General features: G+C 45.5%; 1 protein-coding gene across 2 annotated transcripts in view; it reads left to right on the forward strand.

Annotated features, from left to right (window-relative positions):
• Nucleotides 1–22,255, forward strand: part of EBNA1BP2 (EBNA1 binding protein 2) — a 107,911-nt gene that overhangs the window by 48,290 nt on the left and 37,366 nt on the right. For both annotated transcript variants that reach the window (XM_085602989.1, XM_085602990.1), the window contains exons 7-8: nt 11,937–12,012; nt 12,444–12,537. In XM_085602989.1, the coding sequence (XP_085459115.1) occupies nt 11,937–12,012; nt 12,444–12,537 (170 nt within the window). The remainder of the gene's footprint in view (nt 1–11,936; nt 12,013–12,443; nt 12,538–22,255) is intronic.

Genomic DNA, 22,255 nt, shown 5'->3' on the forward strand with positions numbered 1-22,255 from the left:
CTGCCGCCTGGACCTTCCTGATGATAGCGCTTCACTCCGGCTTCATGCTGTTGCCTGCACCAAAGCAGAGGACACCTCTCATGAAGAGTACATCTCGCCACCACAGCCCTGATGCCGGTCGATGCCAGCACCTCAGCTGCATCATTGTGGAGTCAAAAACCAACGTGGATGACCACCCGAACTCAACACTGCACCAGCAACGCCTCACCTCCCCAACTCGTTAAACGTCTAATTTTTAATTGTTTTCAAGGTACTGTTACTGAGGGTTTGTGTTACCCTGTAGCCAGCCTGTGCTTTTCACGGTTGCCGCGCGAACTGTGGATTGGTACCTGTCGCGACGTTGAGATAGACCCGGTTGGAACTATTGTTTTCTAAGAGCTATATTTTCACAGTAATCTTTCTAAAAGTGATGTCCTGATTTGTGTTTGTTGGATTTGTCGTTTTGATCTTGTTTTATTCAGATAATGTGTGTGTGTGTGTGCGCTTTACACGTTGCCCCTGAAATACGCCTTACTGCTCTTGCCAAGAGGATAAGCAGAAGTGTGTGACTCCCTTACCCTGACTAGAGTGTGTTTTCCTATTTGGAGATGGTGCATACCGACTGCCAACTAGAGACCCCAGTTCTTACAGTAACCATGTAATATGGTCCAGTATTGATCTAGAGGGGTTTCAGTGACTGTAGGAAACTGGCTCTTAATGTGATATATCAAAAATCTGATATACCGCGTAAAGAGTCCATGGGTTCCCTTATGAGTGGAGCGAGGCTTTCAATGCAATCCCAAAGTACTTTATTATTGGGTAGTGTGGTTGAGCAGCCTTGGGCTTAACACAGAGGAGTGCAAGACATTTGCAAAATACACACAATGACCAATATATGAAAACACAACTCAAGAAGGTGATCCACACCATTTATAAAGATATCAAGTGTCTTTATACATGTTTAGGCATCAGAGAAGAAGCGTTCAGGTAAGTTACTTTTGAATATAAATTCTTTTCACTTTAAAAAGTGGACTCAGTGCAATTTCTGAATACTGCAATGTTATCCTATGGAAGGAAGAACAAGTTCTGCAAACGTGTACAGTACATGGACTTACAAGACGAATCTCCAGGAGTTAAGGAGAATGGTGGATAAGGTCTAAGCCAGCTCCAACAGAACACCGCCAGTGGCACGAGGGCGGGCAGGTGTAGGGTGCAAATCCGCATCAGGAGCCCAGTGTATTTCAATGGGGATCCGTCTGTGTAAAAAGAGGCTGCCGGTTCTGGCAAGGAAGCCAGTCGGGCTAAACCAACAAGTGAGCTCAGGCCTTGCGACGCTCCGTTATGGGTCAACACCATTGGTTCTCTTCTCCAAGGCCCAGAGGCGCCGGGTACAGAGAGGACTGTGGGTGCCAGGTTTTTCTTACCAGAGCAGTCGAGGGTGGCTGCATGCATAGGCTGTAGCCGTCGTCGGGCGGCCAGGGGGGGTGAAACCACAATGGACTCGAGCTCTTGAGGGCTACGGAAACTTCTTAGCAGCGTTAGCCCACTTCAACTCAGGCCGGAGGCAACTGGTTCAGTGGTTGCTTCAGGTGTCAGGTTTTGGTGGTGACGGAAGCCTCGAAGTCTCTTCTTTGGAGTTTCTGCTGAACAGGTCCCCTATATGATCACTTCCTGTGGGAAGTGGGCATAACCATGTCCCAGAATTCTTAAGTATGCCATCACAAAGATAGCTACTTTTGAAAAATCGTGTCCACCTCACAGTAGCCCACCCTAGGTCTGGTACTAGCCTGGAGGTTGCACACCTACGTGACTAGCTAATTTTCCCACCTATCCAGGTGCTATGGGGGCTCTGGAAGGGGGAGGGGCATGAGGGAGGAGCTTCCTCTCCTGTGCGGGGAGTCTGATTTAAATTGTTACGGTGGCAGCTTCTTTAAAGCTTGCCAGCCCAAGGGTGCTAATCAGCAGGTCATCCTGTGAGAGGGGGTGTTAGACGCTCTTCCAGGGCAGGCTTTTGTTCGGAGCCTCCAGAGAGCAAAGGCTCTCACCCTAGGAGGTCAGTACAGTGTCTCTGGTGGCAGGCTGGCAGAATCCAGTCAGCAAGCTAGAGGTTGGTAAGTTTCAGGGAGCACCTCTAATGTGCCCTCTGAGTGCATGTATTGATAAATTCAACGCTGACAACAGTGTGGGCAATCCAGACTAGATGTTTGGTACCAAACATCCCCATTTTCAGTGAAGCCATCATGTAGCTGGGGAACCCGTTTTCACCAGTGTCCAGTACATCGCTTAACATGGCTTTCCTGATCACTTGAACTGGCAGTAATAGGGCTAACCAGCACTGGGGCATATCTGCTCATGCAGGTATGCCCTCACATATATATTAAGCACCCTGCCTTAGGGCTGTCAGCCCGGCTGTAGGTGTGACTTACAAATATCATATGCAGTGATAGGGAACATGCCACACAGGAATGTGTGACGTTTTCACTTTTTCTTGCATCAAGATACGCAACCTGCAGAGGCAGTCGTGCTTGTGCGGGGTCCGTCAGGGTGGCGAAATTCTGGCTGCAGCCGTTAAGGACCCTTTTTACTGATGGCCTAGGTGCCAGGGTACCATTTACTAGGGACTTACAGAGGGTGCTAAAGGTTTTGCCATTTGGGAAAACAATTATACAGTTTTGGGAAAGTGCTCTGGCACTGGGGACCTGGTTAGCAGGAACCCAGTGCACTTCCAGTCGAAATCAAATACCAGGCAAAAAGTGGGGGCAACCATGCCAAAAAGGGGCGCTGTCCTACATGGACATAAACCACAAGTGGTTTGTAAACGTCAACATTAACCCAAAGACGCAATATGAGACCTTGCTGCACGTTACCGGCGATACATTTTTTTATTGCGTGTTTATTTTGGGGTATTTAGCTTGAACTGTCTTTTTTAAACAAGGACTTGTTCATAACAAATAGTATGTGAAATGCAGTATTATACCGTTTGGTTATTTGCAATGACGTTTAAAATAAAAAAAATACTTTGCTCTTGGGGGGGGGGGGGGGGGCTACTAACATCATTAAAGGTGTCCTAGTGGCCACCACAAACCAGGTAACATTAGTGGCTGCCCCATGCAGGATTACCACCAGCAATTACCTCAGTTTAGCAGGCAGGGTTGCCAGCGGTATTGTGAAGAAGGCTAGAGTAGTGTTGAATGCCTCTTTGTGGGTAATACTTAACTCCATCGCTGCAGTACCTCTGGTACTGCAGTAATGAGTCTCCCCAGCGGGGCATGATTTATTGATCAAATAGGAATTTAAAATATTTTGGAAATTTAACCTTTTTTCTCCAAACATCAGCTTATGAGTTCTGAAAATACACACATTTACATCTCCAATACACACTTTTCAAGTATATGTGTATATATATATATATATATATATATATATATATATAATTTTACTTCAACCAAGCATAAGCTTGTAATTTAGTAGACAGGGCTGCACCCAGGAGACTTCTTTCAGGTAGCTGAAGACCAACCAGTAGCTCACAAACTACTCATTGGAGAAGACTGTTCTACTGCATTTTAATCCTGATGGCCCGACAGTGGGAAAGCCCTGTTGAGTAGATTAGAAGCTCTCAGTATGATGAGGAGACCCACATTTCAGTGGGATTCTGAGATATTTTCCACTTTTAACTGGTCTGTGTGAAATTTAGATTTTATAGCACTGCATTCTGTTCAATTAAAGCAGCCAAAGTGTGTGTTCCCGCGTGTTCCCGTTCCCAAATAATGCCCTGCATTCAGAGACGCACTCCTCCAGCTGAGGACAGCGCTGCTGATGTCATGTATTGTGGAACAAGCTTCCAGCTCTGAGGCGCACTGGAGGGCAGAAATTGGTCCACTAAATGATTTAAAATGCACACGACCACTGGAGGTAAAAAATTATTATGGAATCTAAACTACATGTTGCGGCATGCAATGTAATTAATTCTATCGAGAAAGACACACCGGAAGCCTTAAAAAGCGATTGACCACGCGGGGAACTGTGGGTTTCCAAAGAACTGCTGTGATTTTAAATGGCCTCTGAAGAAAGAGCACGAATGCTCTGAAACGCGTACGGCAATGGACATACCAAGTCGGAGCTGAAATCCTGCTCCTTGTCAATAAATGGTTAGAAACCGATCAGCTGGAGGAGTGCGTCACTGAATGCAATGCATTCTTTGGGAATAGATATATCAAGCAAGTCCTGAACTCCCAATCCAAGCTGGGGAGTCTAGAAAACAGGTACGGACCTCAAACCATACACGTTGCCGTTGTCCAAAGAAAATGTACCAAGCGGTTTAAAGTTTCATTTCCGACTTTATTCAAAGTCAAAATCAGCAGAGGATTGCGGTCGCGTGAGTTATAGTTGCCTGCACTAACTATAACGGGGGAATTTCAATGGTTTTTCACGAGTGAAATGTCCAGCTAACTATAACGTGTAAAACCTATGGTTTTTTAAGTGAATTTGCAAGGTTTTTTAAATGCTAATTCCTAACTATAACGTGTGTGAAACCTATGGGTTTTTCAGTGAATTTGTACGTTTTTTTAAATGCTAAGTTATGTATTTTTTTTTTTTTTAAGGTTTTTCAGCATGCGCGTACCGTACGCGCACGGTGGGCGTGCGGTGCACTTCGCCCACCGCACGGCCACGTTACGCATTTCGCGGAATTTTTCCGTTTACGCCGTGCGCGTACGCTACGCGCACTCCGCGATTTTTCGCAAAAAAAAATAAAAGAAATTTTGGCCCTTGGGGGTCCTTCTGGGACCCCCTGATAAAGGCTAGGGGGTCAGGAACTGTCCACCCTGCCCCCTTTTCACGTTCTCCAGCTTTGTTTTTCACCCCCTCAGACTGCGAGAGACAAAATGGCGGCCGACACTTCCTGGTTTCGACCGATTCGAATGTTTACTAAGATCTAACAACCAATCAGAATCGCGCTCGCGCAAGGCAGCGTGCGCGTACGGTAAGTTTACCGTACACGCACGGTGCGCGCTTATAGATATATATATGCTTTTAAATGCTATTTTCTCAGGAAATACTGAACGGATTTACACCAGACCTGCAAAAGGCACATCCCTGACCTGAGGACTACCTCTCTGCCAAATTTCAAGTAATTCTGTTCAGCCGTTCGAGCTGTAGCTTGGACTAAAGGTCCTATGGAAAAATGCATGGGGAAAACGCGTTTTGGGACCCCCCCCCCTTTTTCTCAGCCCCCGCTTGACGAATCCCCCCGAGACTTTCGGGGCAGGAGCGGAGCGCCCCACCTATTTTGAAAATTTCGCGAGGATTCGTCAATCGGCGCCAAAGTTATTCCAAATAGAATGTTGCGGATTTCCTATGGAAACACGATCCTAACTATAACTATCTACTGGCGACCGCCAGTAGATAATATATATATAGGCTTTGGAATCCCCTGTTCTCCCGAGAAGGAGGAGTCGCGGTTGCCCCGAAACAGCGGGAGGACTACGAACAGTGTGGAGTGTGGAGAGAGTGATTCCGGTGATCGTTGGTCGGCTGATCGGTGAAACCGGGTTCCTAACCTCCTAAATCGACACACGGTAGGAGTCCCGCTGAGAGTTCCGTGAAGGAGTGTGCTAGGTTTGCAGCGTGATATTATCGACGCACCAAACCTGTTTTTTCCAAACCTTTATCAAGCCCATAAAGTGACACCATGTCCGCAGACATGTTGAGGAGTTGGGAGGAGGCGGCAACTGATATGTTTATTGATCTCCCGATAGGAGAAAGAGTAACCAATTTGGTGTCCAACAGTCAGCCGGAGTCACCGCCAAAAATAAAGGAGCTGTTCAAAAACCTAGAGAAAGCAAGCAAGGCTGAACAGGCTAAATGGTGGGAGCACCGCTCGCTCACCCGATACTTGGAGGTGGGAAGGATACCCCGAGGTCTGCGGATCATGCTGGCTCCCTCATATGATAACCCAGACCCCCGGATGCTGTTGGAGTGGGCAGAGAGTAACCTGGAGTCCTCCCGCCGTCTGGTAATAATACTAGTTAAGTACGCGGAGAGTGATAGGGTTACCCTGGAGAAACAAATAGACGAGTTGAATATCGAAATTGAGAAATTACCTGATGCATCTCTGGTAACAAAGTATCGGGAGGAAATGGCAATACGACTGCGCCGAGAAGAGGAAGACGTATAAATTTCAGCGCGACCGCCTAGATTATGAGCATGGTCAAATCTTCACATTCGCCAAAAAATACGACAGCGTGAAAGCGAATAAGAAGCTTATCTCCAATACAACTGATGCAACAAAACAACCTGCTAACACTGCCATACCTGATACCTCTGCCTCTGAGTTAAGTTCCAATGTGGATAGTGAATCTGACAATGATCAACAAAGGGCGCAGAGATTGGGGTTTCGCAAATTTACATTGACCGAGGAACTGGAGTGCATGCGCCAAGATCGCAAACAAACACTGCGCTCGAATGTCCGAAGTGCAGATACAAACATAATGCCAACAGGAAACGGAGCGCAAGAAGGAGATGCAACAAGTTGCGCAAACGGGAACGCAAAGAAACCCTACAAGAAAACCCGCAAGCAGTGGTAACGCAGGTAAAATCATTGTGTAATCAGAATGATCCTTTGACTGTCATAAATCTCACTGATACTGTACTAAGTGAACAAGAAAATAACATTTTGGCATTAGGACTAACGTATAGTGCCAACAGTAATTTTGATTATGCAAATACTAAAATCGATGTATTTAGATTTGTTCTTAAATTGAAACTGCGAAAATTCTTTTCAACACACAAGTCCACCAGAACAATGATACCTACACAGCCTGCTCTAAGTCCCACCTTATTAACAGCCGGGGATGCTGGGCTCCTACAGGACCTTCTTCAAATGCAGGATGAGACCATCACACATCCAGCTAACTTTGGTCTGGGGCAGGGAGGAGCTATAGCACCTACCCCATTCAAACCTAAATCTACTTTCTGTCCCCTCATGTTAAAAGATAACATTGATATGTTCCAAGACAAAGTATCACAAGAACTGAAGAGTTTGCATCTCAAACAATCCAATATCAATAAGAAACATCGATATCGTGACTTTGCATATCACCAACTTGTAAAGAAGTTACAGAACAATGTCAATATTGTGGTCCGCCAGTCGGACAAGGGCGGCAACGTGGTACTATGGCCAAGAGACATGTACTTGGAGGAAGCATTGGGCCAACTAAATGACAGACAATGTTATAAAAGATCCACAATGACGGAGGTGAAACAGGCATGGAACTTATTCCATATGAAGTTAATGGGTTGGAGAAGCATGGGTCTACTAACAATGGACGAGTTCAAATTTCTCAAGAATGACCATCCAGTGATGCCGATAATTTACTTCATTCCTAAAATTCACAAGAACAGTGTGAAACCACCAGGCCGTCCCATCATTTCCGCCTGTAACAACATTATGGAACACACTAGCAAATATGTTGATTTCTTTTTGCAGGATTTTGTAAAAAAGACTTCCATCGTACATTCTTGATACTGGTGATTTATTGAAGAAAATGGAGGGTTTAATATGGCAACCAGGGTACCTTCTTATATCTTTAGATGTATCCTCCTTATATACTAGCATTCATCACAGGGACGGTTTAAAAGCCATAGAATATTACTTAAATTTGAGACCCATTCAAATTCATCAGCATAACAGAATGTTACTTTCAATAATCAACATGTGCCTTGAGAATAATTTTTTCTTGTTTTCCAACCAAGTATTCCAGCAGGTGAGGGGCGTGGCTATGGGGGCATGTTTTTCCCCAAGCTATGCTTGCCTTAATTTGGGATACTGGGAGGAACATGTCCTCATACCCACGTACTCTAAAATTATGTCTGAAAACATTGTCAAGTGGTACAGGTATATTGATGACCTTTTAATAATTTGGAATGGATCAGAAAGTGAAGCTAAGCAATTTATAGACAATCTTAACAACAATGAATTGAATCTTGGCTTCTCTGGGCATATTAGTGACACCTCTATTTGTTTTTTGGATGTTGAAATTCGGGTTTGTTCTAATGTATTTCAGACCAGTTTGTTCAGAAAACCCACGGCGGGTAACGCTATACTACATGCTACCAGTCATCACCCGGCACATGTAATTAGGAGTATCCCATACGGGGAAATGCTTCGTATTAGAAGAATATGTAGCAATGACATTGACTGTAGTATTGCACAAAGAGACTGTAAAACCAGGTTTTTGAGTAGAGGTTACCCAATGGAACTCATTGATAAAGCCATCTGCAAAGCCAATGAACCAGGCAGGGCACTAGCACTACTAGGCAGAAAGAAACCGGTTTCTGGTGAACACATGGAGTCAAGATTGATTCTGACTTATAACAACCAACATCAGACCATACGTAAGATCATAAAAAAAAACTGGGCACTGATTGTGAATGATCCTGTATTGGGGAGTCAATTACCACGATCTCCCAGTATCACATACAGGAGGGCCAGGTCCCTTAATAATTGCCTAGTGTCTAGTAGCCCTGAAATCAGAACTAACAATTCTTGGCTCAATAGCAGCACAGGTTTTTTCAAATGTGCAGTATGTAAGGCCTGTAAAAATGGGGTCAACAAAACAGAATATACTACTCCCCTTAGTGCGAGTCCTGTCTCCATTCAGCACAAACTTACCTGTAAGACTGAGTACGTGGTGTATGTGCTGGAGTGTCCGTGTGGCCTGCGCTATGTGGGTAGTACCAAGTTGCAGGTCCACAAGCGGATACTCCAGCACCTACGAGCTATCACCAATGGGGACGCCACGTACCCAGTTGCCAGGCATTTCAATGAGTTTCCCAATAGAAACCCAGTAGGCCTGAAATACTTTGCCATAGATACAGTCCTGCCCCTAAGAAGAGGTGGTAATCGAGAGTCATTGTTGCGCAAATTAGAAACCAGGCACATTATTCTCATGGATTGCAAAACACCAAATGGACTCAATGCTAGTGAAGACTATTTTACCTGTCTGTAAATAATTAAAAACTAAATTTTTTTTTTTTTTAAACTGTTTCAGCATTTTAACATACAAGACTGCCTTCTCCCGAGACCAATATGGTCTCTTTTTTCGATTTTTTTATAGTATATTTTTTTTACACACACACTTGGTTTGCACATATTTATGATGATTTTATCTCTGCATCTTTTGTACGTACAGCAATATGACATTCAATGATGGGTATGACTAGCATTTGTCTCACATTATTGACGAAGTGTCTAATAGGATCTAAGGTACCAAATACAGAACATGAACACATGCATCATTTTTGAACTGATTAAATGTTCATTAGCTATTCTTTGTAAACAAGACACCCTAATTTTTATATATGCTATTTATTTATCTATTTATCTATATTTATGTGGGCATGTATCATGATTTGTATTTATTTTACAACTCATACATGGTTTTAATATGTATAAAAACAACAAGGTTTTTTTAAGAATATGCGGTTAAATATGCAATGCATTTGTGTTTTATTCTTTTATGTATATATTTATATATTTATATACTGTGTATGATCTGGGTAGATTCTTGTCCTTTACCCCATTTCCCGTATTATACGGTGATTCTTAATCATGTATTTCACATTGATGTCGTGCTCCGATCTAACATGCATTTACCGATATGTTGAGGTGCGATCGGAGGATGTTCTTTATGTCTATTGCTCAAATCACACACCTGATGCATTTGATAATGAGGTTGTTCACTTTAAATACTTCTGTCACGCCCTCAAACGTTATCATGTGATCAAGGCCCCACGAGGGCTGAAACGCGTAATGGCGGCATTGGTGTTGGGCACTAAATAAACGCTGGCACAAAATTACATTGGGTACGCTTCGTCTTTTGCCAAGGATTTGGTTACCTGAAGGCGTTTTCTCTTTTATATATATATATATATATATATATATATATATATATTACCTACTGGCGGTCGCCAGTAGGTAGTTATAGTTAGGAACCCTTTTCCATAGGAAATCCGCAACATTCTATTTTGAATAACTTTGGCGCCGGTCGATGAATCCTCGCGAATTTCTCAAAATAGGTGGGGCGCTACGCTCCGCTCCTACCCTGAAAGTCTCGGGGGGATTCGTCAAGCGGAGGCTGAGATAAAAGGGGGGTCCCAAAACGCGTTTTTCCCCATGCATTTTTCCATAGGACCTTTAGACAGAGCTACAGCCCGAACGGCTGAACAGAATTACTAGAAATTTGGCAGAGAGGTAGTCCCTAGGTCAAGGAAGTGCCTTTTGTAGGTTTGGTGTAAATCTGTTCAGTAGATTCTGAGAAAATAGCCTTTAAATCAATATATATATCTGAGCCCGCTTACGGTACGCTTACCGTAAGCGTACTGTGGCGTGCGCGAGCGCGATTCTGATTGGCTCTTAGATCTTAGTAAACATTCGAATCGGCCGAAACCAGGAAGCGGCGTCCGCCATTTTGTCTCTCGCACTGAGTGTTATTTATCAAACATGATGCCCAAAAACATGTTACGGGGCTGTTTTGACAACTCCCTCCCACACAGTCATGTTGAGGGAGTCCCCAAACATCCCCCAAGAGCAAAAACGTTTTTTTTTTTTTCCGGCAATTTCGGCGAGTACGCTTACCGTACGCGTACGGTTAAAAAAAAAAAAAAAAAAAAAACACTATCCACACTTACCCCACCCCCTGTGCTTTTAGTGGCTGCAGGCCACCAAATGTACAGGGCTTATTAGACCTGTGAAAAAAAACTAAATTTTGGCAACATGAAATTATAAAATCGAAATAAAAAAAACACTATCCACATTGACCCCACCCCCTGTGCTTTTGGTGGCCGAAGGCCACCAAATGTACAGGGCTTATTAAAGTTGCTAAAAAACGTGCACGGAACGAACTGCGTTAAGTGGGCGCGCACGCCTCGAATGGCGTAAAGTAACTTAGCATTTAAAAAACCATACAAATTCACTGAAAAAACCATAGGTTTCACACACGTTATAGTTAGGAATTAGCATTTAAAAAACCTTGCAAATTCACTGAAAAAACCATAGGTTTCACACATGTTATAGTTAGCGGAAATTTTACTGATAAAAAACCAATGAAATTGCCCCGTTATAGTTAGTGCTGGCAACTATAACTCACGCGACCGCAATCTTCTGCTGATGACATATGTGTCTTTATAAAAAAAAATATTTGTAATATATGTATAGCTAAAAATGTATGGAAGAAGACATGGGCAAATAAGTGTCTAAATACAGTATTAGCATCAGCAGAGGATTGCGGTCGCGTGAGTTATAGTTGCCAGCACTAACTATAACGGGGCAATTTCATTGGTTTTTTATCAGTAAAATTTCCGCTAACTATAACATGTGTGAAACCTATGGTTTTTTCAGTGAATTATATATATATATATATAATTAAAATACATGTTGCCCAATAAGTTATTTAAAGCAGGTGTACTAATTATCAGACCCACGTTTATTATTGCGCTTCAAAGGTCAACTTTTATGTTCTGGTCACTGTACAGCGTAAGTCACATGCGAAAAGACTTCTTTCTTAGTACCTATTAAACAAACACGTACTATTTTGCCTTGCTCTTCCATGCACCAGACACCCTGTATACTCATCGCCTTTTCCCCTTCTTCCCTCTTTATTATGATGTGCTTTAAAATAAACGTTTACCTTTTCCACTGAAGGTATCTCGTCATTTTAACTTTTGTCTAAAACAAAGGTTTGTTGGGCTGACTTTCTTCATTTTAGAAATTCCGCAGAAGGGGTGATTATCCTTGCTGTTTAGCATCCAGACGTGGCTGGATAGCCCATGTCTCTGTAGAAGAGGCCTTGGGGCATAGCTGTTACTGTTCTCTGTATCGTACACTCTGCTCGTTCTGCAGGCCGGACATTGCACGCGTAGGGCATCCATTGGTTAAATCGTGCCTTCTTCATCCGCAGGTGCAGACTGAGGTTCTCCAGAAGCGACAGAAGGAGAAGTCTACGATGATGAACTCCATTAAGAAATATCAGAAAGGTACTGTCAAGGAATCGGGGATATGTAAATATGTTTGAAGCAGAGAATGGTGCGGGCTGTTGCGGTCAGTGGGTCGTCAACGTTTTGTTACTGTGGCAAGTGCTGAATGACTGTGCTTTACTGCTCTGTGGTTGTGATATGAATCTGTTATGATTGTAATGTCGTCCAGTTGCTCAGCGATCTTTAGTGTAATTCTCTATGAATGTCATTTCTTCCAGGTGCAGAGCTTTCTCCGGTCTGTTGCTGGGAGTGTAGTGTTGGTTGATTTCTGATGTGCCGTTATGAGTGTACTTTTAGTGTTGTATGCTGAGAGATTCTGTGATTTGCTACTCTGTGGCTGTTGTGCTAGCCAAGTACTGTGTGGAGTTGGATGGGGGTACTCTCCTGTTGTAGTGTGCCAGGTTCTGAGCTTTCTCTGTCCTTCCCTTCAGGTCTCACTGACAGGCTGGATTTCCTAGAAGGAGATAAAATGCAGCCGCCCAAGGGAAAGCCAGGCGGAGGCGCTATGCAGCGGGCGAAGAAGGGGTGAGTCCTACATGCCGGTTTCCCTAGTGCCAAGCATAAGAATGGAAGATGAGCAAAGGGGCCTTATTACCTTGAAATGTACAGAAAGTACATTGTGAAGAGCGGCCCATTTGGTGTTTCAAAGGCTGGCTGTGACAGAGACCCTTAATTTTTATTTTTGTTGTTGTATTTAGATCAGTGTTGGAAGTCAAACCTGTTGCCTGTTTTAAGGTTCCACTGCTTTTTGTACATTGCTCTTGGAAGTGTGTTCTTACAAGAGTTTCATACTCTAGCTGATTGTTGCATGCAAATTATGCAGTCTAGCCTAAGCACTGGACCTGCTATGGAGAGGAAGTGCCCTGTGGAATTTGGCCTTTGCATCCTGTTGAAATTGCCTCCCAGTTTGGGACTAACCATGTTGCCGAGCGAGCTGTGGCTTGGCCAACGCGGCACTGCTTGTATACACATTGGCATGATGGGCTCCAAAAGGGCTGTTGGCGCTGAAGAAGTATTGAGTTGAGGCCTGCTACTTTATTTGATAATGAAGAAAGGGGAGGCATTGTGTTGCAGCATTTATTTAGCGCTTACGAACCCAGTGTGTGGCCTGAAGCACTTACCTGCATGGTCAGCAAGCGATGACATGTGTAGGAAGGGACCCCTCCTCCATAATGACGGAGGATCGTCGCCCCACTCATCAGTCAGACACACAAAAATAAAATGATAATGAATCCGTATCATTTTCTATTTCTGTGACTGGCTCTGGCATTCGTTTAGGGCTGACTGAGCCGGGCCATGACAGGCAGGTTGTTGGCACTCAGAAGTACGCATGTAAGTTTGGCTGGCCATCCTAGTCCGGCCAAACAGACATGCGCGCTTCTATTTCCTTAACCCAGCTGTGTTCACAGCTGGGTTGGAGAAAAGCTGCAGGCAACGAGGCAATGTCTAAGCTGCAGAGCAGGCCGCTCAGACCAATCCTGGCGCTGCTCTCATAGCATGAGGGCAGCGTCAGGATTGGCTGGCCAGCGTCTGCCTTCCCAGAGACTGCTGGGAGAGAACCGAGGCGGCCTTCAGAAAGGTAACCTTGTTTAGTTGTTTTCCCATCCCACCACCCGCCACCCCCACCTTTTGTGTTGTGGCAGCCGCCACTGTCTCTAGGGTGAGGGTTGGAAGCGTGTTCTTTGGTTTGTGATCCTATGTGGTAAGTGTTGCCACATCTTGTCTGATGATCACCAAGGTGCGGTGATGATGAAACGGGACACAGCATGTAGCAGTGTGCTGGATGAACAGGTGTGATACAACCTTAGAGTCAATGAAGATGGCCGTGGGGCGGTCTTGGAAAAATATGCAAGTTGCTTGGCCTTTAGTAACACACAACGGTTTTCACTGATCAGAAGTAGCTCTCACTACAGAAAAGGTTGTAGACCCCTGGTCTAGAAGTATGCAGCAACTAAGTAGGGCTTTACCCTGTATTTATAGGCTAGCGCCAAGACTCCTCCGGGCATAAGAGCGCTTTACAAAACTGTAAATCAAATTATAGTGTTGCCACAGAATCGAGCACAGCCAAGAGAGTAAACTCTTCTTCATCTGAGACTGTCAGGGCATCAACGCAGACACGGAGTCACAGTTCCTGGGACACCTATAACTTCAATTGCTGGACACCATTCAGTTTGTGAAACGTGCTCTGCATTTATTGTCTAAAAGTCCTTGTCAGACAGCAGCCTTTTCAGAATGACGGGTAGATTGATGATTGGGCTGTGATTTTCAGCTAGCACCGGATTCATTTCATTTTCCTCTGGGCGGCATGATTTCCAATCTGAAAGCATTGGATTGGCTTCTTGCTGTGTAAAATTGCTCATCGCTGCCAATCTGTTGGTAGCTTTAATGAATCCCTGTTCTTTACCCACTTACTGGAGTAATTGACTGGGGCCGACAGGTAGTGTGACATGCCCCCCGCAGTTGTTTAATTGATCACAGGCACAGGTGTCGGATGGTGCAGTAATTCTGACACGAAAGGCTTTGTTAATTTCTTAATGTGCCAGGAGGCTTTCTTGTCCGGTGTCCTATGGGGAGACGTGACCTAAGACGTCGCATGACTCCAGTAGGTGATATTTTACACGCATGGACAGTGGGCAGGTTCACAACTAATTCGGCCGTGCTCTCTGCTGCTGCTAGTGACATAGATCCTGCTGATGACATGACCTTGTTTATATCTACCTTTTATTGTGTTCCTTTTCACAGATTTATAGTTTGTTTCAAGTTTAGATATTACCAATGTCATTCCAGTTCACATGGAGGTTTTCTTAGTGGTAACGATCCATTAACATTTTGAACTCCATTTTCTTCTAAATCAAGATGCTCTGGGTACATTCACGCATGGCTGGCGCCACCTCTGTCCCACGGACCTTACATCGGAGACTTAGCCGTCTCTACTTGGACAACTCTCATATGGAATGCACATTCCTAGCACGTGGCATAACTCCATGAGTATCTCGACTTAGGTGGTGGCATTACAACGTGGTGATTTAACTGTTCACTGCCCAGTCTTCATCAGTTTTACTGTCATTGGTTTTTGGTGTTTGGAGGCTACTCTGGTCGTGATGTGGTGCATGATAAAAACGAGTGACAGATTTCAGTGAATCATACAGAGCTTCCTTTGCTTGGTTTGTCAGAGGGTGTGGTTATAGAGTATGGTATCGTTGGCTTTAGGAAAGGCCTATATAAAACCAAAGAGGATTGGGGCTCTGGCTTTGCCTAAATTTGGGTGCCATTCTGGATAGATTGAACAGAGTTCATTCTGCTCTTGCCAGAGTAAATCTGAGTTTGGTTTCACAATTTGTGAGATTGGCTAGGTGTGAGCTGATAAGGTAAAGTAGTGGTTGTGGCTGTTCTTTCTTTACCAGATGTGAAGATTACGGTTTTGGTAAATTAGTGGGTCGGGTTTAATATTTTATCTTTCAAAAGAATTAAGCGGAAAGCACTGTGGGTGATTATCTGTATGTGTGCCTCGCATCTACACCTTTTTCAATGAATAGCTGGTCAGGACTCCTGCCTCCCGCCTCCCATCTTCCCTCTGGCCCGTTGGGTTCTACCAGTACTGTTGTGACTCCGCTCATCTGGTACACGTGCTCATCATGGGCGCAGTGTTGAAAAACTAGTTGGGGTAAACTTAGAGATTCCAAAGGGGGCTTTGTCAGCCATCAGGCACAGCCCCATTTTTGGCCCAGATCTTCTGTCACACTGTGGCATTAGAGAATTATGGGGCTCATGGCTTTGACCAGTCAGATCATGCAAGTGCACCTTGTGATTAAATATACTGCGTCCTTGGTTTGTGCCACTGCCCCTTCTCTACTTCCTTCCATCATCCTACTTCCTGGTTTTGCAGTAGGGTCAGGACAAACCTCTCCATGTTGTGATTTGACAGTAGCTATCATTCCTTTTCAGGTGCACAATCTGTTCTTGGAAATGCATGCTTCAATTAGTGTGCTCAAGTTAAAGGCAGTGCTTTTGGGTCCATAGGTCTTCTTGGCTGTGAGAAAGTGCCCCATTTTCAATAGTTACGTAATTCTATCCCCTGTAAGTCCCTGCCAAATGGTACCAAGGACCTGGGGAGCTGAAGATTATTCCCTGGGACACCCCTCAATGAGGGGACTATGCCACTGCCCTTGCAGCTTGCCTACCCCTGTGAGGGAGAAAACGACAGTCGACATAATACCCTGACTGGGTGCCATGCAAAACAGCACTGCCTGTAGGCAGAGGTAAGTCAACCTTCCGGCAGGCTTCCCAGCCCTAAGGCAGGGTGCACTATACCACAGGTGAGGGCATATCTGCCTGAGCAGATATGCCCCTACAATATTGGGGTCCATTTTCCTAATCTTGTTAAGTGCTAGTGAAGTGGGCTGGAAACTCGACAACTCGAGCTCCACAGCACCATGATCGCTTCTCTGAACAAAGGAGTGTTTTGTCCCAAACCACTACACTCAATAAATCTACACTAATGCCAGTGTCGGATATATTGTACCATGTGACCAGAGGACGCCTCAGAAGTACCCCCTCAATACCTGCCAACCCTGGTGTGGTCTCTGATGTCCTGGGCAGAGCTGTCATACCTAATCCCCCCCCGGGGTGGGCCAGTGCTCGAAGGGGGAAGCTTCAAAGGCCTGCCACCTTTGTAATAAGACCCTAGCCTCTGCTGCTAGCAGCAGATGGCAGCCCCCAGTTTACACCCCGACTTTGGGCAGGAAAACCAGCTTGACAACTTAGGAGAATAGGAGGTGCGTTCACCTCTGCCAACTCCACCCCCTAAGGTGGGGGGGAGTCTAGGTGAAACACATCTTTTAGTCCACACCATCTTGAAGATGGAGACCCCTCCAATCAGGGCTAGATCTATGCCCCCTCCCACAGAAGGGTGGCATAATAGTGGGTGTAGCCACCCCAGGAAAGGTGCCATTGGCCCTACATGCTACTCCCCTAAAACACCCCTTAATTTTGTATTTGGGTTGCTCTCTCAGACCTGGAAACTAGATCTGCGACGACCTAAGAAGAAAGAAGACAACCCTGCGGAGAAGACGGCGACTGCCTTTGCCCCAGCCTGTGTTCAGCTTCTGTGAACCTGATTCTGTCTTGCAGCCAAACACCTCTGAAACTCTGGGAAGACTGCTGCCTTAGAAAAAGACTCCAATCTCCTGTGGACAGCAGACCTGTCTAAAAGAAACAGACTCCAAGGACTCCAGATCCAGCTGGAACCACGATCCATATCCACTCTGCACCGGACTCCCACGGCCATAGTCTGAGTGGCTCACCTGTGCACTGAAGTCACCTGCAGTATGAATCCTTAGGCTCCCCCTGATCGCTACCAGCTCGGGTAAGAACTCTCCGACGTTGAAAGACACCCTTGCACCTGAAGCCCCTGGGCCTTGCTGAGCTAAGCAGACAGTGCCCCTTCTACTCCCTACATCTTTACTTACATCTGCTATAGTTGGTCTCCCTCTTGCAACCTCCAGTGCAACGCTTGCAGCCTGTTTGTCAGAAGAAGAATATTGCAAATCATTGGGCGCCCATTGCTGAAATTGCACCTTGCACCCGGCCCCCCCCTGTGCTGCTGGTGGTATGTTCGGTGCAGCTTTGTGACCCCTCCTGTGCTGGTCTTAACCCCCAGAGCATGGCCCCTACAACCCATTTACCATCCTGCAAGCGGTGTGGCTCCAGGCACCCCCATTTTTGAAAAGCATAGAGCCAAACTCCAATTTTGACCTTTGCACCTGGCTGCCCCTGTGCCGCTGGTGGTGCAGTTTTTGGAATCCCCTGACTCTTGCTGACCTTTGGTCCCGAAGACTGGAATTGTAAGTGTATTACTTACCTGTTTAACCGCGATATTGTTTTCCTCATACGATCACAATGAACTGTTCTTAAAAGTTCTTGGGTGTCGATTTTTCAAAGTCACAAATATTTTTGTTTAAAAGCGTATTTACCTTATTGCGAAGATCTTGGTCTTAAAATAAGAATTGTGTGTCCATTATTGGTCAATGATGTGCAATAAATGTCTTACACTTCTCTGTGTTAGGCCCAAGGCTGCTCGCCCACACTACCACTAATTGAGCACTTTGGGTTTTACATTGAGCCCTGTTCACTTCTGAGGAACCCCTGTACTCCGTGCATGGTATAAACACCTATTGGCAATTTCATCTACAGAGCCAGCTTCCTACATTGGCCTACTCTGATTGCAGGCAAGTGTTCATAGTTATGGTTCCGCATTCGCAAACAGCGTGGCTTTCATTCTCATCCACTCTCTTTTTGTCATTACAGTAGGGATCACTCAGAGGTTCATCTGAAGGAAGACTCCAATTAATTAAGCCTTTGTGATTCAGTGGCCTCCATTTTGTTCAGATGTTAGTCCCAAATATGGCCTGCTAGGGTCCAGGCTGAACTTTGCCTTCTGGATGCGCAGGGATTATTGAGTTGCTGGGTTACATGTTCAACTTGATTGACGGACCTGATTGTCTGTGCTTTTAGCCTCATCTCCCCGGTGACCCTCAATGTGATCTAGAAAGCTAGACGCTCCTCCAGATGCTTCATGAGCCTGGTGTTTTCTCTTTGGCTGAATTTTGATCCACTGGCTGGATCCGCATGGTGGCCGAATGCCCTCTTGATCTACTGGACAGAGTGGCCATCATGTCAGTGATAATTTTGCGCCTTGCCCTGAATCCCACAGCTTGGCGGGCAGGTTCCTGACGGCTTAGTGTTTGGAATTATCTAATAGCAGCCTGAATGTGTTTCTGCCATTTACCATAAACTCATTTCTTCTTAGTCTTGATTGATGTGGTTTTGCCTTTCTCCCACCTGACTTTATTAGGATTTGAAGTTGAATTTTGCAAATCCTTTTCAGCCGCAGTAGGGGACATGTTGCAATCTGGTTTGCAGCGTTTTGCATCGAGCATGCTGTGATGACGCATGATTGTTAGATGCTGGTGTATCTATTTTCTTCATCCTTTTTTTTTTCTTTCTTGGTGCAGAAATCATTTGAATCTAGATCTACCACAGCATGGGCACTCGCAAACATTTGCCCAGGGGCTGCAAAGTCCGGTCTGTGGTGTGACCGAGGGCCACACTCGTGACAGCATGGGCACTCGCAAACATTTGCCCAGGGGCTGCAAAGTCCGGTCTGTGGTGTGACCGAGGGCCGCACTCGTGACAGCAGGAGCAGGGGCACGTGCAAACATTTGCCCAGGGGCTGCAGAGTCCGGTCTGTGGTGTGACCGAGGGCCACACTCGTGACAGCATGGGCACGCGCAAACATTTGCCCAGGGGCTGCAAAGTCCGGTCTGTGGTGTGACCGAGGGCCGCACTCGTGACAGCATGGGCACGCGCAAACATTTGCCCAGGGGCTGCAGAGTCCGGTCTGTGGTGTGGCCAAGGGCCACACTCGTGACAGCATGGGCACGCGCAAACATTTGCCCAGGGGCTGCAAAGTCCGGTCTGTGGTGTGACCGAGGGCCACACTCGTGACAGCATGGGCACTCGCAAACATTTGCCCAGGGGCTGCAAAGTCCGGTCTGTGGTGTGACCGAGGGCCACACTCGTGACAGCATGGGCACGCGCAAACATTTGCCCAGGGGCTGCAAAGTCCGGTCTGTGGTGTGACCGAGGGCCGCACTCGTGACAGCATGGGCACTCGCAAACATTTGCCCAGGGGCTGCAAAGTCCGGTCTGTGGTGTGACCGAGGGCCACACTCGTGACAGCATGGGCACTCGCAAACATTTGCCCAGGGGCTGCAAAGTCCGGTCTGTGGTGTGACCGAGGGCCGCACTCGTGACAGCATGGGCACGCGCAAACATTTGCCGTGGGGCTGCAAAGTCCGGTCTGTGGTGTGACCGAGGGCCGCACTCATGACAGCAGGGGCACGCGCAAACATTTGCCCAGGGGCTGCAAAGTCCGGTCTGTGGTGTGACCGAGGGCCGCACTCGTGAGAGCAGGGTGGCAGGAAGGGGTCTGGCTGGGTCAGGGATTGTTTCAGGAGGTGTAGAGACATGATAAATAAACGGGCAAGCATTTATTTTCTGGTTAATAAAATCTTGCTTGTTTGTTTAACATTTTTTTCTGAATATTATTGCTCCGAAACTAAACAGCAGCTAATGCTGCTGTTCCCGGGGGGAGAGGGGGGGGGCGTGTAAAGGTCAAGAGGGCCACAAGCAGCCCCTGGGCAGTACGGAGTATCACTGTACTACAGGCATCGAAAAATCATAAATGTTACGTGAATAATGTACTTGACCCATAAACTGGTCTCGAATTGTGATTTTGTATTCCGCAGTCGCCTTTTTCTTCAGTTATCACATAGGAGAGCACCTTCAAATGTGCGATTTCAGCATATCTGCAGTACAGACGCTCTTGTTTGATTCAACAGACTAACATTTGCTCCAAGTACGATACAAATCTAGCCCACATAGGGGTACCCATGTCCCCTGACTTGCTTCTTAGTTCACTAATAGCATTGTCATCAGGGAGGGGGCAGGAACATTTCTCAGTTCATGCTAAAAACTCTCACTTTTAATAAATATGTTCCCAGAGCATGATGTGGTAGTACACTGTCCTTTACAGACCGCACATTTCCATGAAATGGCCTCAAACCTTCTCACTGACGTGCGCTTTTACTGATAAAACTGCATAGTGTACAAACAATAATGTGCCAAAGTCGAGTTCCAGCTATTTTTTATCATTTGCACATCACCAAGTGTAGAGATGCTATTAAAATCGTTGTTTCTGTCACACTTCAGAACTGTTAAAAAGTGATTTCATAACTACTGAAATATATCTTGGAATATTTGTTCAGCTCATTTACAAGCTACTTAAATGTGTGTTAGAATGAAACCTGTCATCCTGCAGTCTTTCATTTTACACTGCCGGTACCCCAGCGCAATTGTCAGATGGTTCGATTTACTTTTCTTTCTGCGGCTACAAAATTAGAGGATTTTATGAGCCCCAGTCTCCAGGATAAAATAAGCAGCAATTTATAAGAAGACATAAGCTGACATTTGACCTCTGTCCTCCAAAGCACAGCAAATGTGACAAGATAAAAACAAGATTTAAAGGCCTCTTTTTCTGCATCGTCACTTTCTTACTGAAAAGGACACCTGTTATTTCTCAACCCAAGCGGTTTCACAAGAGCAGGCTAGTAGGCCCTAATATTAGCCATAGCGACTGGGCGAGTATATTTGTCGAGGCCTGTTAGTAATATTAACTGTGAAAGGTTGTGTTGATGTTCTGTCAGAGTTGCATGCTCTTGTAATGAGACATGCACGCGTTTTTAAGTACACACAAGTGTCTTCTGCTCTTATCAGTTATTCCTGCTTACACTTCTCTCATACTTTCACATTAGTCAAGCGATGCGACTCATGTCTTTATTCTCCTAATCTGCTCTCGGCTGCTAAGAGAACGCTGCATACTTTCGACGTTTCCTGGACATATGATGTAGTCAGAGGAGGGTAAGTGGAGACAAGAATTGTGTCCCATTTGAAGGCCATATCACAGCTGTGTCCAATTGCGACAAGGGCCCTCCCTTCAGGTGGAATCTTGCTAATTGTCATGCTGTGTTGTGACTGTTATGCTGCTGACAGTATATTTTTATTTCTGGCTTTTGCAGCTCTGGCATGTCTCTGGACATTCCTCTGCTGCCAAAGTGTGAGGTGTTTGTATTTTTTTACCGTCACTTCGAAGGCTTCGAGAGCCTTCATCTGGTCCTGTCCTGCTCTGGTGAAGGTCGGCTCTGTATGCACTTCCTATCGTAACTACTTTGGTGCTCGTCTTCTGGCCATTTAATGGTTCTCCTCGTCATCCCAGTCTGATTCAGACCTCTTGGGTCCATTGTTCTATTTGATTTCTCAACATGTAAAACTGTTGTTTTCTCTATCTCCATCGCTGATTGGTTCCCACTGCTGTTCTTAACCTTTTGACTTCTGTGAACCTCCTCCCCCCCACTGAATCATTATTGGAATCAGGGGACCCCCACTGAATCATTATTGGAATCAGGGGACCCCCACTGAATCATTATTGGAATCAGGGGACCCCCACTGAATCATTATTGGAATCAGGGGACCCCCACTGAATCATTATTGGAATCAGGGGACCGCCACCGAGTCATTACTGGAGCCGGTGATCACGGCCATTTTTAATACTTTGAATGATTTGAACTGCAAATAATAGACACAAAAATACAGAAACCAGCATTCATCAAACAATGTTTTTTTA

The sequence above is a fragment of the Triturus cristatus genome, chromosome 4_2, assembly GCF_964204655.1.
Source record: "Triturus cristatus chromosome 4_2, aTriCri1.1, whole genome shotgun sequence".
Taxonomy (NCBI): domain Eukaryota; kingdom Metazoa; phylum Chordata; class Amphibia; order Caudata; family Salamandridae; genus Triturus; species Triturus cristatus.